This window comes from Hippopotamus amphibius, chromosome 11, assembly GCF_030028045.1.
Source record: "Hippopotamus amphibius kiboko isolate mHipAmp2 chromosome 11, mHipAmp2.hap2, whole genome shotgun sequence".
In the NCBI taxonomy this organism is placed as follows: domain Eukaryota; kingdom Metazoa; phylum Chordata; class Mammalia; order Artiodactyla; family Hippopotamidae; genus Hippopotamus; species Hippopotamus amphibius.
This window is the reverse complement of record NC_080196.1, coordinates 87891064-87914845: the sequence shown is the minus strand read 5'-3', so window position 1 is coordinate 87914845 and position 23782 is coordinate 87891064. Positions and strand designations below refer to the sequence as shown.

Sequence of the window (23782 nt, the reverse complement as noted above, 5' to 3'; positions counted from 1 at the left end):
AAGCTACCCAAAGCTGGGAAGAGGCCAGGAGGATTCTTCTCTGGAGCCTTCAGAAGAATCATGGCCCTACTGACACCTTGTTTTCAGACTTGTAACCTTCAGGGCAGTGAGAGAATAAGTTTCTGGGTTTTTTTAAAGCCACCAAGTTTGTGGCAATTTGTTACAGAAGCCCTAAGAATTGAACACAGTAGGGAAGGCCCTTCTGGGGAAAAGTGAACACTTCCTGAGGACCCCAATTCAGTCACCTCTCTGCCTCAGGATTTGCTGCCAGACAGAAGAATATTCAAGGCCATTGGGCCAAGATAAAACTCACCAAATCAGAGTGAAGTCCCATTAGAGAGCCTGAAATTAGCAAGGTTAACTGCAACAGCTTAAAGTACAGTGTGGTAAGGTGCTCCAGAGCTATAATTCTTAAGGTGATGTCAAGCTGGGATCTGTTTTACAAACTCGTTGCTCTTAACTTTTGCAGCTGGGGTCTCCATAACCCTGCAGCATTTCAGTGGTAATGGGCTCAGAAACCAACTATTCTTCTAAGCAGGAAAAAGAGGAAGAATCTAGAGCTAAAAAGCATCAGACTAGCTTCTGTTTCTACTATGTGCTTGTCATTTAATTCTAGCCACTGAGACTTCTGCCCTTCGACCTAACTTCCAACATGCACCCTGCCATGAGTACATCTCCCTGTTTATGATTAACAAACTCTCTTATGTACGAACCTCCTCACTGAAAGTTCTTCCTATTGCCTTACCTTATTTAAACCCTCCCCCAGAATAGTCATTATATTTGTAACTATATACTTAGTCTTTGTCTCCCTTACTTATCAGCTCCATGAGTACCATTGTCATATTCCTTGCTCTTTCCCTAATGCCTATCACACTGCTTGTAATATAGTAGGAAATTAACACGGAATTTATTTATACCTCTGTTTCAGTCCCTCAGATTATTTCTGTCTTTTTATGCCTCCACCACAGGGAACCCACATTTTTCCCAAATCAGAATTTTTCCTTGTGTCTTAGTACCTTCAAAAATTGAGTACTGACCATGAACCTCAGGGTCATCACTAGGTCCTTTAATAATGGCTGCCCCCACTCCTTAGACACTATGCACATATCTAGACTTCCTCAGTTTTCTCCATGCATTTTTCTTCTATGCAAAAACTCTACATTCAAATCTATCTCATCACTGTCAAAACCCTAAAAGAAAAGGGAGACAGTTCAGAACCTTGGACAGCTCTAAGCTATCCCAACCTTCCTTTGTTGCTACTACTTTGGTTTAAATGCCAAAGAGCTTGATTCCTCCCTTGGATAGCCCAAGACTGATTACCTTTGGCCCCATAATGGCTCTTGAACTTTAAGAAATCCCAAGTCATTGATGTTATTTTCTTCCCTTTGTAAGCAGAGAACTGGCTTCCTCCTCTCCAAACAGACTTTGGATCTGAAAGCAGGATCCTATCATTGGCAGGGAAAAAAAGATTTCTGTGTCCTCACTGAGCCCAAGTGGTTGGGATACTAGGGTCAGGAGAGGAACAAGGTTCTGTGCCTAACTTCTTCTTTATAGTAAATTTCTCTTCCAGAGATGAAAATTTAAATGTTAATATAAGTTAAGACAGCTAGACACGAATAATGAACTTCCATCACATGGATTCAACAATTACTATTTGTCTTACCTCCTTTACCCTTTTAACCTGTTTTTTCTTTTTCTGTTTCTTTTTGGTTGCTGAAAGATATAAAATCAAATCCTAAACCTCTTGTCATTTCACCCAAACATATTTAGTAGATATTTTCTCAGTGCCATTAACACATTTAACAATGATTTACTTATGTCATCCAATTTCCACTCTATAGGCAAATTTCCTTAATAACATAAAAAATGTCTTTGTACTTTTGGTTTTATGCAAATCAGAATGCAAACAAGGTCCACACACCATGTTTAGTTGTTATGCTAGCCTCCTTGAATGCAGAGCCATACCTAATCCCTCTATTTTTTCATGCCACTGACTGTTGAAGGAGCTGGGTCCAATGATCCATAAAGTTTTCACACTTGGGACCTGTCTGTTCATTTCTTCATGGTGTCATTGCTTCCTTATTCCTCATATTTCCTGCAATAGGGAAGTCAGCTCTAAAGGCTTGATTAGATTCAGGTTGAGCATTCTTTGGCAAGAATATGTTGTAGGTGGTATCAAGGCTACTTTTATTTATTTATTTGTTTGTTTGTTTGTTTTGGCTGCATTGGGTCTTTGTTGCTGTGTGCAGGCTTTCTCTATTTGCAGCAAGTGGGAGCTACTCTTCTTTGTGGTTGGTGGGCTCCTCTGTGCGGTGGCTTCTCTTATTTCGGAGCACTGGCTCTAGGCACATGGGCTTCAGTAGTTGCAGCACACGGGCTCTAGAGCACAGGCTCAGTAGTCATGGTGCACAGGCTTAGTTGTTCTTCGGCATGTGGGATCTTCTCGGACCAGGGATCAAACCCACATCCTTTGCATTGGCAGGCAGATTCTCAACCACTGCACCACCAGGGAAGTCCTCAAGGCTACTTTAAAGTAGGACCTGTGTCCCTCATATTACATCATAGCCATCTTACTGATGCTCACATCTAATGGTGGATCCAGGGGCTGTCTGCTTGAATCCTCCATTGTAAAGTCCGCCCCCCCATCACTCTTCATCTAATGACTTCTCCCATTGGTGATCAATTAGGGTTACAAATGATTTCCTAATTGTTATTTCTTACCCACTTACTAGCTAGAATTCTTCTGTAAAAAAAATTGTCCCTCAGGCTATTTGATTACCATGAAATATAGTTCATAGATGAAAATCAAGATAAATGATTAATTCTTCCCCTTAATTCCAATTATGCAGATAGCTTTTACAACACTGAACAAATTATAGCAAAGTGTTTATTTTCTAATTCATCTTGTTCTTCTGGCTTGCTTCCTCTGAAATGAAAACTCTGATGAAATGAAGAACTTTTTATCACAGACAAATTTATATATTTTCTTTTGAATAATATAGATTCATAGAAATGTAAAGGACCTCAGAAATCACCTTTTTTAACCCAGTCACATTGCTCAAGCCAGGAAACTGAGATATGGAGATATAGTATGTTCAGTTTGGTGGGTATGCTGAGAATGAAGTCCAGATATGCCAAATCCAAGTGTGTCACTCTGGGCTTCCTGGCTTGGATGATGTACGTGTGAGAGTGTTTGTGCACAGATAATAGCTAGATTCTTGTATTCTTTAACAGCTAGGAATCTGTGATGTTTCCATAGTTCACTTCAAACCATCTATGTGTATTGTTTAAGAAATTTTGTTTACCCACATGGACCTCAGCCTGACAAAGGTTATTTTAAAAGAAGTTGCTTGGATAAATGAATGATCCATTCAAGCGAAATTTTTAAGGGTTTGCAATGAAATAAAAAAAAAAAACTGAGAGTTCACTATAGAAAGTAAATATAATTTATCAATTCTATGTTTATTGAGCACTAAATCAATATCCCTATGATGCAGCGAAGAAGTCATAAGACATAGTTCTCACACCTTAAAATTGAACTGGAGGTCAGACACACAAACATAAAATCACCATAAAAGAGTTAGTTCATGTTCATGACCTCAATAGCAAATATTTCCCAAACCATCTGTGTTCATGGCCAAGTGAGTGGACAGATAATGAATGCTATGGGACTGGGGAATTTGGAGGGTTTCATGAAAGAGGTGGGGCCTAAGTTGTCCAGAGGATAGGTGGGAATTTAGGGCAGGGAAATAGCTTGGAGCCTTAATGGAGGGAAAGGAAATGCTAAAGTGATGCTGAATAAATCTATCTCACTGTGATGAAGGATTTGCATTAGGGATCTTCCTTATTGAGATAAGAAATGAAGTGAATGGAGTCAGGGTAAGGAAAGTCCTACATATGTAAACACAGAATTGGGCCCTTTTCTCCCAACAGGTATGGAAGGCCACTGAGGAATCACAGGTAGTAGATGGCATGATGAAATCCAGGAAGCATTTAGCAGTCAGTCTCATTCCCATTTAGTCTGCCCTCTCTTGGCTGGAAAGATTGGGACACCATGCTCATTTAGTGTTTGTTTGTTTGTTTTTTTTTTCATTTAGTTTTTAAGCTTTTTTCTTATGGTAAACCTTAGAACATTAGGGATAAAATAAACAATTCTACTAGGGCAGGCCATTTCTCTCTGGTGGGGCTTTGAGTTATTTTCCCTTCTGCTCATAGAATGTTACCACCAGTGCCCTTCTTCCTTGTTCTTCCCTACTTACTAATAGTGCCTACTCATGCATTCAATAAACATTTATTGAATAATGTGCTAAGCATTGCTCTAGGCTCTGGAATATAGTGGTAGATAAATCAGGCAAGACTCCTGCTCTCACGGGGCTTACAACCTAGTAGAAGATAGACAATATAGGCAATGCGCATGGAAATAAAAACAAAATTATTTCAGATTGTGAAATGGGTGTATGTTGATGTGATGGCAAGTAATTGGGGATGAGGAAGCCTCTGCAAATAGTGTGGTTAGGAATGTTCTTCCCAAAGACAGGACATTTGACCTGACGCCTCAATGATGAAACACTGTGGCCATTCAGAGCCTGGGGTATATTGTTCCAGGCAGACAAAAAAGTATATACAAAGTTTCCAAGGCAAAACTGGATTTCATATACTAAGGTACTAAAAGGCCAATGTCAGTGAAATACAGTAAGTAAAATTGCAAGTAGTATGAAACGAAATCAGAATGGAAAGGGACAAAGTCATGTCAATTTTTATAGTTGTTAGTGAGCTGTTTGTATTTGATTTTGAGGGTGATAGGAAGCCATTGAAGGGTTTTGTATGGAGTAGTGACAAAATATGATTTACGATGTTAAAAGATCACTGTGATGCACGTAGAAGGATAGTGATTATAGCGTTGCATAGAGGAGTAAAATTCTGGATAACAACTAATTATCTATCAATAAGGACAAGGTAGTAAATTTTCATGCATGTGTACAATGGAATACCATGCAACTGTGAAAAAGGACAGGCAGATATTTATGTGCTGATATAGATTGTGAGTGAAAAGGTAAGATGTCAGACAGTGTGGGTGTTTGCTATCTTTGTGTAAAAAAAATAAAGTAGGGCTCTAAAAGAGGAGACTTGGTAAAGAAATGGATCCTGTAATGGTGGGATTCACGTGGGTCCCTACTGGTCTATGGGGGAGACCATCCAGACAGTGCTGACCCCACAGCCAGCCATGTTGTAACTGTAGGTCTGTCTGCTTCTCTGGTGTCTTCACCAGCAGAACCCAGCCGCGTGACATCAGCCTGCCCAGAGCCGCCTGTTTTCATGTTTGATGGGTTCTTAGTGTAGAAAGTTGTGGTAGGATCCCTGTAAATCACATCCAGCATTTCCAAAACAAGGTAATTGAATAAGCAGTGAACATGAAGCTAAGAACGAAGCTTCTTTATATCAGGATGGTTGGGGTTAACCTGCTATTTACCATAGAAGAAGTTTCTTTGCAGAATCAAACATAAAAGAGAATTGGGGATGGGGTGAGACAATGCCATGCTTTCAGAGGAGTGGGGAAAAGGGGGATGCAGGGGGAAGGGAGCAACCTGCCACCAAGCACCAGGGCAGCCTGGGCCAGGTAGGCTCCTCCCACAACACGGGGGCACTGAATTGCCTGTGGATAAAGTTATAGCCAACCCAGAATCCACCCTTCCCATCCACCCACTGCTTTCCTCTGTCACCAATCTGCCTGGAGCCCAGGAAGTATAATTCAGGAGTGAAAACTGCCCAGGATATAGAGCAGGATGAAGAGTGCATTCCAGCAACAGAAATGATCCCATGATGACCCACCTCTCCCGTTAACGTCATCCCCCTCCACTAACACTCACACACACACTAACACACTTTAAATTCTTATTGTTTCCCATTGATCATCATTGCCATGATATCCTAGAAAGACCATCATCCTGGAGTAGAAGAGATGACTGTGACACACTACGCCAGTAGTTCTCAGGGTGTGGCTCTAGGACCAGTAGCACAACCAGCACCTGAGAACTGGTTAGAGATAGAAATTCCTGGACACCACTACACACCTACTGAGTCAGAATCTCTGGGGATGGGGCCCAGTTATCTGTCTTAACAAAGCCCTCCAGGTAATTGCGATGCAGGCTCAAGTTCTCAGCCTTGGCTATACATTGGAATCCCCTAGGAATCATTAAAGTCTATTGATGCTTGGGTCCCACTCCAGCTATCTTATTGGAGTTGATTTGGGTAAGGCCTGGACAGGGAATCATCTCATTCATATTCTCTCTCTCTTTCTCTCTCTCTCTCTCTCTCTCCCTCTCCCTCTCTCTCTCTCTCTCTCTTTCTCTCTCACAAACACACAGGGTTGGGGATTGGGGGAGAGCAAACAATGTCTTCCACTGGGACATCTTCCAACAGGACCAATGATTTGTCTTCTCTTCCTCTGCCTCCCTCTTCACTCCCTCTTCCTTCCAGCAGGCCTGTTAGGACTGCTTCCATGGGTCTCATATGCACCATCTCTAGACTGAATACATCGAGGCTTATTAGGCAGTTTAATCGGTGTATGATAATACCATCTCAGAAAGCAACCAATTTACAAACTTACACATGGAACTGGCCCTAATGCAGGAAAGTAAATATATTTATTGAGTTAAAAAAGGTTATCATAAATACTGACATTTTTAAAATAAAGCATTGTAAGTGTATCTAATAGAATGTAAATCCTTGAGCAATTTGATGCCCACATTTACCCACTTAAACAAATATCCAAACTCTTACTAGTCAAATATTTTACATCATTTCTTAATCTTTTTGAACTTATATTCTATGTAATTCTGAACAGATGAGGAACAGGGAGGTGAAGTGACTTGTCCAAGGTCACATAGCAGGTATATGGCAGCTCTGGGTGTGAATCCAGATATCTTGCCTCAGAGTCTATTTCCATTTATTACTAACTATTTGTTATTCACATTTTCAATTTAAATAAAACTTAAAAGATGCATGCATAAAAAGTTTGTTGATAAAATAACTCACCACTTTTTAACTCAACATGACTCTTCTCAAATTTCACTTAATTGTTTTAGGACTCACTGTTTGTCACTTTCAGTAAAGACCTATGTTTTAAAACATATGAAGTACTTTTTACACCAGGAATGAAGCTATACCAGGACTGCCAGCATGTATGCTCTGTCTGCGAGCCTTAATATCCACTCCCTGTGGACTGGGCGACTGGAAATGTGTGTCCATCTTTGTGTGCCTCTTTCTGCTTTTAATCCTTGAGACCTATGGCAAGATCTAGAGTTGTTGCTTTGGGCAGTGTCTGATCCTAGAGAATGGCTTTTTGGCGGGGACATTGGGACTGCCCCCACAGCTCCAAGTGGCATGAGAAGGCAAGATGTGTGAGTAAAATATATACGTGCCTTCCTTGTAGAGCTGCCCTGTGGACATACTATGGACATACACGTATTAAAGGACCTACGTCGATCCTCTAAGAGTTCATGAACCCAAGTTAAGGATTTTGCAAAGAGAATTATGTCCTCTGGACTAGAAATATCTAGGATATCATTTAACCCAACCCCTCATTTCATCAACAGGGAGACAAAGACCCAGAGAGGACAGAAAAATTGTCCAGGGCCACACAGCCAGTGGGCAGGCGGAGGGTGGCGGGGGGAGCGGCGGAAGTCTGAAAGGGGAGGGAGAGCACGTTCAGCGTTCCCAGTTCCCACGTCTCTTTCCTACAGGGATATTTCCTGGCTGGCACCTGAGCTACGTCGACGTGAAGGACAATTCCCGCGATGAGACCTTCCGCTTCCAATGTGACTGCTGGCTCTCCAAAAGTGAGGGCGACCGGCAGACGGTCCGCGACTTTGCCTGTGCCAACAATGAGATCCAGGATGAGCTGAAGGAGACTAGTACGTGGAGAGGGGGTGGGCCCTGCTTAGATGCAGCCTGGGCTGAATCTTCAGAATTAAACAAGAGTTCGCTCAGGAGGGTGGTGGGAGCAATGTTGGAAAATCTAAAGAAAGAACTCTCCCAGCTGGAGGGGAATCAGAAGCCCAGTGAAGGAAGTAATATTGGAGAGGTGCATAAGTAAACACCCTACTGTTGCATCGTGAACCTGGAACAGCCGAGACACTGGTGCCAGCTCGTGGCCTCAAATCACAGGGACTAATTAGGTAGCAGGAAAACCCACAGGGGACAAGCTCACTCTGAGGGCTGGGCTGGGCAGTTTGATGTGATGCTCCCTCTGGTTTATTTTTTTGTCATGGACTCTCTCCAACTATGGCAACAGCTGCCAAATCAAGCCTTCCTGGAAACAGAACGTGCAAGGGAGCCAGCATCTCTACCAACCACTTTCTTTTTGGTTCCTTCCTCAGGAGATGTTTAAAGGGAGAGAGTAATCGGTCCCTAAAGGGGATGGCCATCAAGGACCAGGGAGGTGTTTCTTTAATACGGATGCTAGTGTCTGGGGCCAACAGATTTGGAGAAGGCTTATCAATAGCAGAGTCAGATGTAAAGAAAGGATTTTCCAACCTTAGTTATTAAGGTAACACTAGCTGCAGGAAGACATAAACCCCCAAATCTCAATGGCTAAATACAAAAAAATTTGTTTTGCATTCATGTAATAAACAGTCCAGTGTAGGTATTTGGTGAGAGGCCTTCCGTGCTGTGACTCAGGGACCCAAGCTCTTCTCATCTGTCTGCTATTTTCAACCTGTGACTCCCACATTTCTTGTAGAGGGAAAAGAGAGCATGGAGAAGGGAAGCTTCCCTACCTTCTTAACGTGTTAATTCACATTCCATAAGTCATATGGCTCCACCTAGATACAAAGGCACCTGGGAAATGTCATACCTGGGCGGACAGTCACTCCCTGGCAAGCACTGTACACCGCAGAAGGGAAGCATGGATTCTTGGTGGAAAGCCACTCAGCCTCCTCCACTATGCCAGCCAAACTACCCAGTGATGGACTTAGCTACTTTGAGAGGTAGTGAACACTGATGTCCTTGGGAGCATTCAAACAAGGGCCAACCATTCATCTATCAGCTTTACTGCATGCCCTAATTCACAAGGTGAACTCCCAGCTTCTGTAATTGCACTTACTGGGAAGCTGCCGGGGACCAGTTTTATTTTAGATGCTAAGAGCAATACACACTGCTTTGTGACTTCTAGTTTATTTGCATTGACCTTTGCCCATGTGTAGGTGTCCCCAGAGGTCAAGGACAAAATCACTCACGTTTGTAGCCCTCTGCAGTTCTGTAGGCTTTGGGACTTAATAGGTATACAAATCATGAGTGCTCAGCGAATGGAAGAAGATGCAGTCAGTCCTTTTCCTTAGAGCCTCACAGTCTCATTAGAGGGAGAGGCTAACACACAAGTGCCAACACGAGCAGCAGAGGCTCCTTGGGCCATTGGCGTTCAGGGGAGGAGAGACTCATGACGCTGGGAGCAAAACCACGGAGATTCCTTCCCAGATTTCCTGCCAAACAGCAGCTAAGACCTATAGGATTTGGGTTGGCAGGGAGATTGGCAGAGGGGAAGCGGCACTTACATTAATTCCAGAAGGTTGTGTGTGAGCTGGAGATGGGAAGGCAGGGACACCGAGCCCAGGAGATGGCCTGGCTCAGTCCGTCCGTACTGAGAGCCTGCAGAGGGCAGAGTGGGTGCCCTCCAGGCTGCCTACAGGGGGACAGATAGTGACACCCATGTCCTAAAACGGAGGCTTATCCTGGGGAGAGCCAGGGATGCAGCTCAAGCCAATCATTTCAACCCTCAGCCACCTTTATTTAACCACTTGGCAAATACTTATTGAATGCCTACTAAGTGTCACAGCCTAGTGTGGGTTCTGCAGACACACTAAACGAATCAGGCAGAGACCTGCCCTCGTGGTACTCACATTCTGTGTCTGTGTCCCCCGGGCACCTCTGCGCACTTGACTTGTGAGGATAAACATGGTCTCATGTGTGAACAGAGCTCCACTGTGTGAAAGCATTCCACACATCCTGTTCTTGCTGGGTCCTCACCACCTCACTCCCTCCCCATGAGCTAGATAGGGGGCAAATTCACCCCTCTATATCGTAAGGAAAACCAAAAACCAGAAAGGTGAAGCGACATGTCTAAGGCCTAACCATAGCTAGCAGGACTCATATAGCCCGATTCCTAGACCAGGACTCATTGTACCCCTGCAGGCTGTGTCGTCCTTATTGGGCCTTCTCCTCCAGCTCTCGTTGGCAATTCCTGAAGCTGCTTCCCACCCTCTGCGAGCAGCTGCCTCTGCAGGTTATTCCAATGTGCAGGCAAAGCTGCAAACCACGGCCAACCTTTAAATAATACTGACGTCCGAGTCTCACCCCAGAGATTCTGTTGTAATCAATCCAGGCTAAGTCCTAGACAGCAAGATCACATGCTCATATGCACACACACACACAGCACACACACGTACGTGCACACCCTCAAGCATGCACACACACACAAACACCTGGAAGGACAAAAAAATCTCTCTCTGGGACATCCTCCAGCAAGACCAATGTCTCCCTCTTTACAGCCCTCCTCCTTCTTACCCACCCCCACCTGAAGCCTCTTAGGGCTGCTCAGTCAGCCTCGTCTGCAACATTTCCAGCCCAAATACAGTCCAACCTGATGGCCAGCTCCCCAGGGATGGAAGACTCACTGCTTCACCAGGCAGCTGTTTTAAAAAAAAAAGTCCTCTTTATATTTATGTCCTTGAAGCTTCTATCCTTTGGCAGTCCCAGCGGGGTCAAAGAGAAAATTTCAGGAGTGGTCAGGACTCTTGGTTGTACATGCCTGAACCCCAGCCTTAAGCCAGCTCTAGCAAAAAGAGAGCGTATTGGTTGCCAGAACTTGAAAGTTTCAGGTGGAGCTGGCTGGGACTTGGCTGTCTCCAGAGGCTCCAATAGTTTTGGTATGTCTTTGTCCCTCTTTTCCTCTCAACTGTTTCTTTCTCTACATCGTGGGAAGATGGCGGCTGATACCCCCAGCCCCACAGCCTTCTAACTTAACAGCTTCGGTGGAATGAAAGAGAACGTCTCTTAGGGAATAATTCTGACTGTCCAGGCCCGGGACTCTCAGCCCCACACAAACCACATGGTAGGAGCTCCCCAGAGCCAAGAAGCGTCTTGACAACATGAGGTGGGGAAATCAATGTGAAGCAGCAGGTCCTGATGCCCACCAGGTGCCCAGGCCTCCTCCGGTGCTCCTCCACGGCGTCACATGCCCTTGCAGTCCCGGCCTCAAGGCAAACACCTGTCTATTCAGGAGTTGCTCACGTGATGGGGTGTTGGATCCTCTCAGTGCATCCTGGGCTGCTGGTTCATCTCCCTCTGCAGATGCCACGCCCAGAGCACAGGCAAGATGTCAAGGGTGGCCAGGTCTCCTCCCCCCTGTCCTGCCACCTGAACCACATTCACACCCCCTGAGCCCACAGTAGCTTTGCTAGTGGCCCCATCATGTGAGTGACCCGCATGGTAGCTATTGAGCCACTTTCTCCATCTGGGCTGGTCCCATGGGGGTGTTGGCCCCCAGAGTGAGCCTCATCCAGACCCCTCCTAGGCTGGGCTCCTACCGGCCCCACTCTTCCAGGTCCCTGGTCCTCCTCTGTCCTTCCCTCCCAGCAACCTATAAACAAAGCTGAGAGTCATGCCTCCCGCATTTTTATCAAGCCATTGATGAAATGATTTTCCCAAGGTAGGGATGTGCTGATTGAAAGACCGTTGCTGCAGCTGGCCACATTGGTGTCTAGTGTGTCTAAATGTCCTCGCTTACACACCTTCCTTCCTTCTCTACCTTCTCCTCGGGCCATGAGGAGAGGGTTGATTATGGCCCACGTGCACCACCACCCACATGTCCTCCTTGAGTTGATCATAGGGGGCAAGTAGGTTCCTAGCACTCCTTGCCTCCTCTCCAGGGTGCTGACAAACCATTTCCTCGACGGTGCCCAGGAGCCACTTTGGATTCACAGGTGTTTGGTTTGCAGAAATGCTTTACGCTTTTCTGGGAAAGCAGATTGGCAGTGGGACCCCTCCCCCCCATGATGGCTTTGAGCCGCGGGCAGCAACTCAGCCATTTCACGTCCCTGGGCTGTGAACGGTGGGGCCCGCAGAGCCCCGCTCTTTTCCGGGACTTGTGCTCTTTCAGGGTCTCTTTCCCTATCCTGGGCTCTTTGTCCAGATTCATTCTACCTGTGACTGGAGAGACGTCACAAAGGCAACAGGTTACTGAGAGGCGGAATTGACGTCACATTGAGCTGTGGGCACAGCCAACCTTTCTCATTGTCTTTATCATGTCTCTGAGATAAAAGCACAGAAATCGAACTATCCCTTTGGATCCAGAATCCCAAATCCTCAGTGATTCACTTACTGCATCGAGAGCTGTATGCGTAGGGGAACCTCCAGACAAATGCTGTGTCCTCCTGTGTGCCAGCTCCACCCCAGCCTGGTCCCTGGGGAGCGGGAGCTGGGTCACGTGGATTTCAGGTCCCTCTCGTGCCCCTCAGTGTCTTTGCTTATGCTCCTCCCTCCTTCTAGAGTATTCTTCGGTTTTCAGCTGATCATAATCATGACTCTTTTTCGAGGCCAAGCTCATATGCCACCTTCTTCATGAAGCTTACTGTGATTAGCCCAATCATTCATTACTCACTCAACAAATATTTATTGAGTGCCTATGCACCAGGCACTGTTCTGGGCTCTTGGGATCTATAAGTGAGCAAAACGAAGACCCCTGCCCTCAACCCCTGCCCTCATGGAGCTTACATTCAGGTGGGACACTATGGAGAACAGTATGGAGATTCCTTGAAAAACTAAAAATAGAGTGACCATACGACCCAGCAATCCCACTACTGGGCATATACCCAGAGAACACCACAGTTCAAAAAGACATGCACCCCAATGTTCATTGCAGCACTATTTACAATAGCCAGGATATGGAAGCAACCTAAATGCCCATCAACAGATGAATGGATAAAGAAGATGTGGTACATATATACAATGGAATATTACACAGCTGTAAAAAGGAATGAAATTGGGACATTTGTAGAGACATGGATGGACCTAGAGACTGTCATACAGAGTCAAGTGAGTCAGAAAGAGAAAAACAAATATCATATATTAACACATATATGCAGAATATAGAAAAATGGTACAAATCAACTGGTTTGCAGGGTAGAAATAGAGACACAGATGTAGAGAACAAACATGTGGACACCAAGTGAGGAAAGTGGTGGGGGGGGGAGGGTGTTGGGGGGGATGAATTGGGAGATTGGGATTGCCATATATACATTACTAATAAGAAAAATATATCAAATTGTACACTTTAAATATATGCAGTTTATTGTATGTCAATTGCATCTCAATAAAAGTTCTTAAAGAAGAAAAAACATTCAGGTGGGAGGGGAGAATACAATAAATAGTAAAATAGTAAATAAACTGCTTAGCATGTTAGAAGGTACTAGGTGATGAGAGACGATAAGAGAGCTCAGCAGGGCAGGCGCTGAGAAATCAGGCAGGAAGTTTGGTTAGGGTGGTCTGGCAGACCTCCGGGAGAAGGTGACCCCTGAGTAGGCAGAAAGGAGGCGAGGGAGGGAGCCAAGCCAGCCTGGGTGGGGGTGGGTAGAGCGGGGACATGCTAAAGAAAGACTCTAAGGCAAGAGCATGCCTCGTGCTCCTGGAACAGCACAGAGGCCGAGCACAGTGAGCAAGAGAGAAAGTACTGGAAGGGGAGGTTGCAGAGGTAATGGCAGCCTGCCTTACCCTCTCTCCCATGGTACTTTGGCCCTTTGTTGCAGGTTATTCTGTCTTGTGGTGCAGTCAATGTTTCTGTCTGGGGCAGAGATGAGTTCATGTCACCCAGAATCTAGCCCAGTCCTGACACTTGGCACACGCTGACGTGCTTGTGGGGACTATGGGGGAGGGAGGTTGTGTGCTGGGCATGACACCAAAGTGAGAGCTGAGACAAGACAGGGAGAGACTGCCTGCTAGAGGAAGTTCCAGGCTCTCTGGGAGGCTCGCCTGCCTGGATCTTCCCCTCCCCTTTCTGTAGCTGGGCCTCACCTCTCCTGCCTTCTCCTTACACACCATCTCTACTTTGCCTCTCAGTGACTCCTCCATCCCTGAGAGCCGGGCCCCAGCATCTCTCAGAAAACTCATCCCCACCTCGTGGCTCCTGGAGGCAGAGGTGTCAATTTTAACCTGCGCCCCACCTCCTACCCTCAAGGCTCTGGTCCAAGACCAGATGTAGGACCTGGAAGAAGTGGCTGGTTTGCTCCTGCTCCGATGGGGGGCGCTGCTTCGCCTCTGCTGACCCTCTCCCACCTTCTCTCCCACAGCCTATGAGATCGTCATAGAAACCGGCCATGGAGGCGAAACCAGGGAGAACGTCTGGCTCATCCTGGAGGGCAGGAAGGACCGATCCAAAGAGTTTCTGGTGGAGAATTCTTCAAGACAGCGGGCCTTTAGGAAGTAGGAGGAAGGGTGCCCGCGGGGGAACTGGGATGGGTGGGGTGGGTAAGAGAGGGACCCCAAGAACCAACCCTTTTGGTGGGGGCCGTAAATATACCAATAGCCCTAATCGGCAAGAACTTATTGAGTACCTACTGTGTGCCAGCCCCATTCAAGCTCCAAAGGATGAAACGGGGAGATTTAGAAAAGGGAAGGGAGGAGACTGTCACTTAAAGAGAGCCTGCTCTAAGACACTAGAATCTAATTATTCCAACTACTGAAAGGAACGGATAATTATGTAATATGATAGAAATACTAATTATGGCTACAATGACAATCACAGTACTATATAGATGTTCCAAATTAACATATTGTACATCTTAAATTTACACAGTGGTATATGTTAAATGTATTTCAATTTTTAAAAGGTTAATGTAAAACTACAACAAAAATCAGTTAATAAATTAATTAAAGCAAGCCCACTATGTGGCAGGACCGGGAATCACACAGACGTTATCCCACGTCCATGTAGGTGAGGACCTCACAGTCTAGTTGAAAAGGGAGATATTCACCCATCAAAATGTAAAAGGGTCATATAAGACAGCGTAGAATTCAGTTCTAGTTAGAAGGAGGGAGGGAGGGGAGACCCTCTAAGATGCTTCATAAGAAAATCGAAAATGGGTCTCGTGTACCAGGCTCCTCTGCTCAGCACTCCCGGCTGCAGCCACACCCTGGAGACTCTCACCTCCTCCTGCACATCTGAGCCACCTCTGAACCGCTCAGAAGCCCCCTTCATCTCCCCATTCCCTCCAGAACTGCCTGCATAAAGCCTCCTCCCCCATAACCCCACTGTACCTTCTAGTCACACCCCCTCTGTGTGAGGATGGTCTGAGCTGACACACCCTCGCAGACGGCTCCACCCCCCTTCTTTTCCACTGCGCTTTCCCTCACTAAACCCAAACTCCAGCCAAGCCAACACTCCCCCCAGAAATGTCTGCCCTCCAATCTCGCTGTTCCCATCCCTTGACTTTGCCAAGTCAAGTCCACATCAGAGGACTCTTCCCTTCTCCCTCCCTCTCCTTTCTGAATTTTATCACACTCCTCAGCCCAAGGCCCAGGGCCTCACCTGCCTCCAACACCATCTGATATTACCAATCATTGATTCTGCGACCAGGCAGCCAGAAGGGCTTTTTAATGGTTGCAATTGTCTTGTCCCAAAACTAGACTGAACCCCTCAAGCAATGGAGGCCTGACATCAGGTCTTGCTTGCTATTCTATTCCTGTTTCTCAGACCAGCACTTAAGATACAGTTGGCACTCAATAAATGCTTATTTCCTTCAGTGGGCATGAGTACCTCTCACTGGCTATACCTTTGTGTTCTGCAGGGGGACCACAGACACATTTGAGTTTGACAGCGTCTACTTGGGGGACATTGCCTCCCTCTGCGTGGGCCACCTCGCCAGGGAGGACCGGTTCATCCCCAAGAGAGAGCTGGTCTGGCACATCAAGACCATCACCATCACCGAGATGGAGTACGGCAACGTGTACGTCCTGGGCCTCTGCCCTCTCCCCCAGGAAGTGCCACGCCCTCAGTGGCAAGGGTCTGTAGCCAGATCATGGACAAGATGGCAGGGTGTGAGGTGTCCCCTTTGAGGCTGAAGTCACCTCATTTGGGAGGTGTATGAGGCAGGGAGGGAAGAGGCAGTTGTACTGGTTCTCGGGCCTTCTGAACCAGAGGTTTACCCCAAAGGCAGGGGACTAGGCTGGATGCCCTTGCATGCTCCAGCCTTTTAATCCAGTGATGCTTCCTTGGAAGGGAAGAAGAGCCAGTCAGACAGTGCCAGACAGCTGAGTCTCTCCTTCCCTTCCCCCATTATCACTGTATAATGACAAAGAGACACAGCTCTGAAGCCTGCTGCTCCACAGTCAGAGCGAAAACCTGTCATCCCCGTGGGCAGAGGAGGGACCAGCAGGAGTAATCCCACGGCCCACTGGTCCCGAGGACCCCAGATAAGGAGCTGTACATTTCCCCTACCAAGGCCTTCTGGGGACTCAGGCATTTCTGGAGGATTAAGGGTCTTAGTTACCTGGGTAACAGTTGGCAGCCATCAGTTTTTCTAATTAAAACCACTTGGTAACCACATTGGAAGCCAGAAAGAGACCTGAGGCTCTGGAAGGCAGGAAAGACATGAAGAAGGTACCAGGAGAGGAGGAAGGAGAAGCCGAGGGCAGCACATGCCTCAGGGAGAGCAGGCCCAAGGAGTGATGAAGACAGTTGGGCATCCCCCCCAGCACCACTGCCGGCCCCTCAGAGCTCCCCTCATGCTTCCCCAGGGCTGGCCCTTCTCCTGGCAGTGCCTTGTACAAGAAGCACATGGGACAGAGCAGCCCTGCCTGACCGAAAGGGTCCCAGCTTCAGGCTCCAGTCTTCAGGAGCCCAGCTTCTCAGAGCAAGATCTATCCACACTCGACCTGCCACCTGCAGGCTCCCTGGAATTGGCTGCCTCTGACCAAGCTTCCACTTTGGGAATTAAGGAGGAAAGGGTTCTGACATCTGAACTTCTGTCTTAGCCATCTCAGGCTGCCATAACCGAAGCCACAGACTGGGTGGCTCAGACAACAGGCATTCTCTTCTCACAGTTCTGGAGGCTGGAAGTTGGAAGTCAGGGTGCCAGTGGGGTTGGATTCTCATGAGGCCTCTCTTCCTCACTCACTGTGTGCTGCATGGCAGAGAAAGAGAGAGGGACATCTGGTATCTCTTCTTCTCACAAGGGCGCTAATCCCATCATGGGTCCCCACCCTCATGACCTCATCAAAACCTAAAACCTCCCAAAGCCCCCATCTCCAAATACCATCACACTGGGGGTTAAGGCTTCAACATAGGAATTTGGAGGGATGGGATTCAGTTCATAGCAGCTTCCCTCTCAGGCTGCAATGTTATTTGTTGCTCTTTTTGAGAAAAGAGCAACAGTAAATCCTGTAGGAGTCACTGGACTGCTGGGAGCAATACTGATGAGGACTTGAGAGCTGGGATACAGGGGCTTGGAAGAGGTCCAGCTCACCCAGCATGCCAGGCCCAGGTCAAAGCCCCTTCTGCAACCCTCTGCCTCCCAGCTGCAAGGAGCGTGGCTGCTGACACTGTGCCTCTGCAAATGCCCAAAACAAACAAATCAAAACAACACGATACAATAAGGTCAGCACCTGAGTTAGCTTAAAGCTATCAGCGTTGGCTGTGGGAGAGACAGAGCCAAAGATCTCAGCACCACTCAGCATCTTCCAGTCTCAGGAGGAAGGGGAGTGAAGAACTTCCCAATCCATAGTCCTGGGGCCGACTTGTAGGATTTCTCACCCAGTGGAAAGAATCTGTGTGAGAAATGTGGTTGCTTCACTCCCAGCAAAGCATCTTTTCCTACATTCTCAAGAGTGTGGCCTCTTGTCCGCGTGTTGCCTGGGCTGGAAGGGGAGGAAGGGGTGTCCAAGGGGTGGAGATCTTCTCAAAGGGAAATGGGTACAGGGAGCACAGACGCTCGGATGCTAGAGCTGTCACCTCGTCATCCGTGTGGCCTCAGGATGTTACCTGGCAGTTCTCTGGGAGGAGAGCTGGATGCTCTCTAGAGTCTGGTAGAAGGGGAAGGATAGTGGGGGTTCCAGCCTGGGGGGCTCTCAGAAGTCGTACTCCAGCCTACCCACCTGTGCTGGTCTCAGGCCTGTGATTCCTGGTGTATAAGAACCTCCCCTCTACCACCAAAATATCCCTCTTCCAGAGAGGGGACAGTACAGGGTGTCCCATCATTGTGGCTATTTACATGTTGCTGTTCTAGAACACGTTTAAATTCTGCCCTGTGAAGACCACTTGAATAGCACTGTGTGTGAATCCACGGCTCCTTTCTAACCAGCATGTTGGGCCATGATATTTGGATTTCCATGAAATTCGAATGCATTTAATCTCAATCTCTCATCAACATAACAATCTCAAATTTTTATCTTCCAACCAATTCCAGTCCTGACTCCTCTTCTTCAGCATTTTTGACCAGCTCTTCTTCGTCACTAATATCTTCAGGACTTCGGTGGAAGGACACACAGAGAGGCTTTTGTTTCTTTTTTAAAACCCAACGTGGAATAGTTGTTTTATCCCATTACCATATATAATACCCAATCATTTTAAAGTTCAAAAAAGTGTGTAAAACAAAGTAAAAATTCTCTAAAGCTCTACCCATCAGAGACAGCCACCATGAGCGTTCGGTGACCCTGTTCTCTCTGCCATGTTTCTAATATCACACACACACACACACACACACACACACACACTGTTCACGGAAGTGTGATCGTATTCTACATGGTTTTTTAACATGTTCATTTTTTTGTTCGTTATTCTGGGCTTTGCCTTTATTCTCACCCATGACCTTACCCCCCATTGCCAGTGGGAACAGCCTGGCATGTTTTTCTGCAGCTGGAGTCTTGACTCCACAAAGTCCTGAGGTCCCACATTTTGGTGATCTTATAATTATGTCTACTAGGAAACATTTCCTTATAACTACACCAAGGAATATTTTTCAGCCATTAAAAACAATGAATTAAATAGGTACCAGAAGACTTGGAGCAATTTCCAGGAAGTATGGCTGAGTGAAAAAAGTAAGATATGGGAAAGCATTTATTATACAATGCCATTTTGTAAAGGGAATGCTGACGTCCTGCATGTGTCTGTGTCTATGTGGGTCTGTGCAGGGTTGGATGAAATGGAGGGAAATTTCACAAGATACATCCACAACTGTTACATGGGTTATCTGAGGTGAAGGCAAGATGCAGGAGGGGAAAGGAGGAAGAAAAAGGAGCTGGAGCCAAGCAAAAAAGGAAAAAAAAAAAAGAATGCATTTAGAAAAATATGCATCAGATCACAGGATTTGTGCATTTATACAGAATTATGTATATTAGTGGACATTTGCATAAAGAAATACATTTTAAGTGAACACTTAAGCAAAGAATGCAATTGTATCTCCCTCTAAGAGTGTGTGATTTGTCACAACAATCCAGATTTATCAAGTGACAAGTTGGGGAAAGAGAGATCTCAAGACAGAATATGGATTTCCTGTGAAGTGTCTTTAAATGGCTGGCTCCTCAGGTGGACAGGCAGGCTGGCTCTGGGCCCCAGCTCTGGGTCACCTTGTGCAATAACTTCTCTTCTCCAAGCCTTTGTTTACCTTCTGTGAAATGGGAAGATGAAGTCTATGTATGACTCGGGATTGTTGTGGGAATTGATGCGATGCAAGAATGCAAAGCCCAGGCGTTTAGCAAGCATGTGGAAAATCAAGTTTTTCCTGCTGTTATGGATTTTCATCTAAAAATTGATTTTGCACCACCGGGCACACACTTTCAGGGCTGCGTTCTTGAAATCATTAGCCAGTGCCAGGATCGCTTATTGCCAAAGCTGTTAAAATATCAGCAATTTGGATGGGAAAAAAACCATGGCAGTTGTTCAGTCCAAAGCTCTAGCATTGCCAATGGGAAAATCAAGGTCACATAGGTGGTGGGTGGCAGGGATGGGGCTGACCCTAGGCCTCCTTATACCCCATACAGTGTTTTCCCACCATGCCCTCTGACGTCTTCATTAGTAATTACTGGACTCCCTGTCATTACCCAGAGGCTAACATTGGGCGTAAGGGGTAGAGAAGGGACTTTTTGGTCCAAGACCATTTCTCTTGGCCCTGGACTTGCTTCTGCTTGCGGTAGCTTCTTCAGTACTTTGTACTTCGCACCCCTGTGTACTGTGTTGTCCATGAGCACATGCATGTGTGTGTGTGCACACACCACACACACACACACACACACACAGTTCAAATCAGCCAAGCATGAGGGAATTGGGAGAGTACATTTCATAGCTACCTTTCCCCTTAGCTTTGCCTGGGATTGTTGTTCCGGATCAACACTGGGTTAAAACACTCATCAGTCCCTCTGAAGGAGCAAGGGGACCAGCCCGGCTGGCATGGAGTGAGCTTAGAGAAGGGCAGGCAACAGGACAGAAAGGTAAATGCTGGGAGGAAGATCTGATCATATAAGGTCTTGCAGGCCTTTGTCAGATGGTGATTCTTACTTATTCTTGGAATAAGTGGAGGGTCTGAGTAGAAGGATGACATTCTCAGGCTTCCACCTCCACAGGATCGCTTGGATGCTGTGAAGAGAATTCACCATAGGTAGCGAGAAGCAGGGAGACCCAGTTAGGAGGCTGCCACATTCCAGGTGAAAGATGGTGGTGACTTGGACGAGAGGGGCAGCAGGGTGGAGGGTGAGGTGGCACATACTTTTCCAGGTGGGCTGATTCTTGATCTGTTGTGAAGATGGGGTCAGTGGGAGTTGCTGGTGGATTGGATGTGGAGTGTGAGGAGAAAAAGAAAAGGAAAACCAAGGAGCAACTAACAAGATGGCGAGGTCACTCACTGTCAATTTTCAGATAAAAGAGACCCATCTTCAGATTTTAATGCAGACGTTTCCCACCCTAAGATCCTGCCACCTGGGGGAGGAATCCCTTGTGGATGCCTGGGGTCCTGGGGGCGGGCGTGAGCCTTAGCTGGTGCGCACTAACCTCCCCCACCTACCCACCCCCCTGCCCCCAGGTACTTCTTCCACTGCGACTGCCTCATCCCCCTCAAGAGGAAGAGGAAGTATTTCAAGGTTTTCGAGGTCACCAAGACTACGGAGAGCTTTGCCAGCAAGGTCCAGAGCCTGGTGCCGGTCAAGTATGAGGTCATCGTGACGACGGGCTACGAGCCAGGGGCTGGCACCGACGCCAACGTCTTCGTGACCATCTTTGGGGCCAACGGCGACACAGGCAAGCGAGAGCTGAAGCAGAAGATGTGCAACCTATTCGAGCGGGGCAGCACCGACCGCTTCTTCCTGGAGACGCTGGAGCTGGGCGAGCTACGCAAGGTGCGGCTGGAGCACGACAGCAGCGGCTACTGCTCGGGCTGGCTGGTGGAGAAGGTGGAGGTCACCAACACCAGCACCGGCGTGGCCACCATCTTCACCTGCGGCAGGTGGCTGGACAAGAAGCGGGGTGACGGGCTCACCTGGAGAGACCTCTTCCCTTCCGTCTGAGGGCTGGAGGCCCTCGCTCCCCCTTCCCACCAACTTGTCCTGACCACTCCTGCCACCCGCCACCCTGGCTTTCAGCAGTCCTTTCCCGAAAGCCTCCTGCAGCTGGGACTGGGGGCCAGCGCTCTGTGGTCCTTCAGAGGCCACTGTGGGCGACGGCTTGTGGGGTCCTGCCCCCTCTCAGGTCTCCTGGATCTCCATGAATCCATCAACATGTGTCATAATCTGTGGCTGCACAAGAATAACTTTTTGCATTTTCTTTTTCAATAATAGCAGTGACCAGACTGAGACTTGCTACAGGGTGTGGATGGGAAACTGGGGCTTCACCCAGGGGATGGAAGTGGGGAAGAAGAGGCCATCAAAATGATGTATTTTAAGCAAAAACTAATTAACACTTTTTTCCCAAAAAAGCTGGGCTAATTAAATTACTACCAACCACACCCCACAAAGAACTCATCTGGGCATTTGCTCACTTAGAAATGCATCTTTTTTCCCAGTTTCAATAAATCCAGTGGCAAACAGAGAAAAACATCAGGAGGAAGAATTTTAACTGCAAGTGTTTATGACCCTGTGAACAGGTACATGATTCTTTCCATCACTTTACAAAGAACGCATTGCCAAGTGCCACTGGCTGCCTCAGCCAGTAATAACACAGTTGAGACCAGGAGACCTGAGCAGGTGATGGGGTGAGGGGAATAGCCAGGATAATGTGCCTAGAACAGTGCCTGGAACAGCCTGGTCTCTGCCGCACCCTGGCTGGGAGGGGAGTAGGGCATCGGTGGTGTTCAGCACATGTCACCTGTGGCTCACTGTAGGCAATGTGTACTGAGAGAAAGGACTGGAACAAAATAAAGATGTGGTCTTTGCCCTCGAGGGGGATGTGACCCTGATGGAGAGGCAGCAGGAGAACCACATATTCACTTGCGTGCACACATGCATGCGTGCGTGTACACACACACACTCACACACACACACACTCACACACAGTCCCACTCACACACACTCATGCGCACACACACGCACACACTCTCACACACCCTGACACACACACACTCACACACACACACACACACGCACATCACTCTCACACACACACTCACACACTCACATGCACACACTCACACGCACACACACTCACACGCACACACACACACTCCCACTCCCTGATCAACAATCACAGATAGAGTGCAGCAGAACTCAGCCCCTGACTTCTGATTTTCCTGCGGAGGGCAGGGTGGGATTGAGCAGAAAGATGCATCAGGCCAGGGAGTCTTCCTATAGGAGGTACTCAGTACCAGGATTTCTGCTGTGTCACCATGGGTCCTCTAGCCCAGACAGGTGTACACTTAGTGAGGCTTCATGGGTCTGAGCTCTCCGAGACCCTTGGAGAGAGGCCACAACAATAAGCGCAGACCTGGAGGCAGCAAAAAGCAGTCTTGAGTCCCAGCTCTTCCTTCTCCCTGCTGGGAGAGCTTGGGCACATTGTCTCATCTCTCAGGCCTCAGTTTCCTCATCTCTCAAACAAGAAGAATGATAATAGGCTACTATGAGGACTATGTGAGTTAAAATGCACACAGTTAATTTGGCGCCTACACTGAAGGGTTTGTGCATCATGTTGAACAGGCAGGGCTCAAGGGGGCAGAGGTGGGGGGAGAGAAGTAATCATTAAACAGCTTTATTTGTATCTTTTTCTGGAGCCGGTTCTTCCCTTGTCCCTGAGTGGAAACTAAGGCAAACCTCATGACTCTCCTGGACTCTCATAGGTAATAAAACATCCACAACCACTTTAAAGTCACAAAGTCCAGCTCAGTTCTGTAATTTAAATGTTTGGCTCCAACACAAAGGCCGAGACATCCCGCTTAGAGGTGGGTCTCCTCCCATCCCCCAGCTCATCCTATCCCAGGTGGGAACCAAAATGAGGGAAAAGCGAGCATGTGCGTGTGTCAGTGATGCGTGGGCATGTGTGCGTGTGAGTGTGGGGTCAGCCTCACCCCTCGTCCCCACCTTGCCCTTTTACTCCTGCTCCCCGCTCTTGCTGTCCCACCCCTGGGGGAGGGAGGAGAGGTGAAGAGGGCAGCTTCCTGTTGGGGGTGCGGTTGTGGTCAGGGTCCTTCTTTCTGGACCGGCAGCTGTTTGGAGGCTTCCTCCCATGAGCACCAGTGCGGGCTCAGTCTCAGGCCCTTCACCACCCTGGCGCCCCCACACTCTGTCTTGCTTAGGATCTAAGACACCCAATGGGAGGTCC

At 47.4% G+C, this 23782-nt stretch overlaps 1 protein-coding gene across 2 annotated transcripts in view; it reads left to right on the top strand.

Annotated features, from left to right (window-relative positions):
- LOXHD1 (lipoxygenase homology PLAT domains 1) overlaps window positions 1–21540 on the top strand; it is a 176723-nt gene extending 155183 nt beyond the window's left edge. For both annotated transcript variants that reach the window (XM_057700151.1, XM_057700150.1), the window contains 4 exons: window positions 7743–7913; window positions 14340–14472; window positions 15837–15995; window positions 21060–21540. In XM_057700151.1, coding sequence (XP_057556134.1) covers window positions 7743–7913; window positions 14340–14472; window positions 15837–15995; window positions 21060–21540 — 944 coding nt within the window. The remainder of the gene's footprint in view (window positions 1–7742; window positions 7914–14339; window positions 14473–15836; window positions 15996–21059) is intronic.
- Window positions 21541–23782: the final 2242 nt, after the last annotated feature.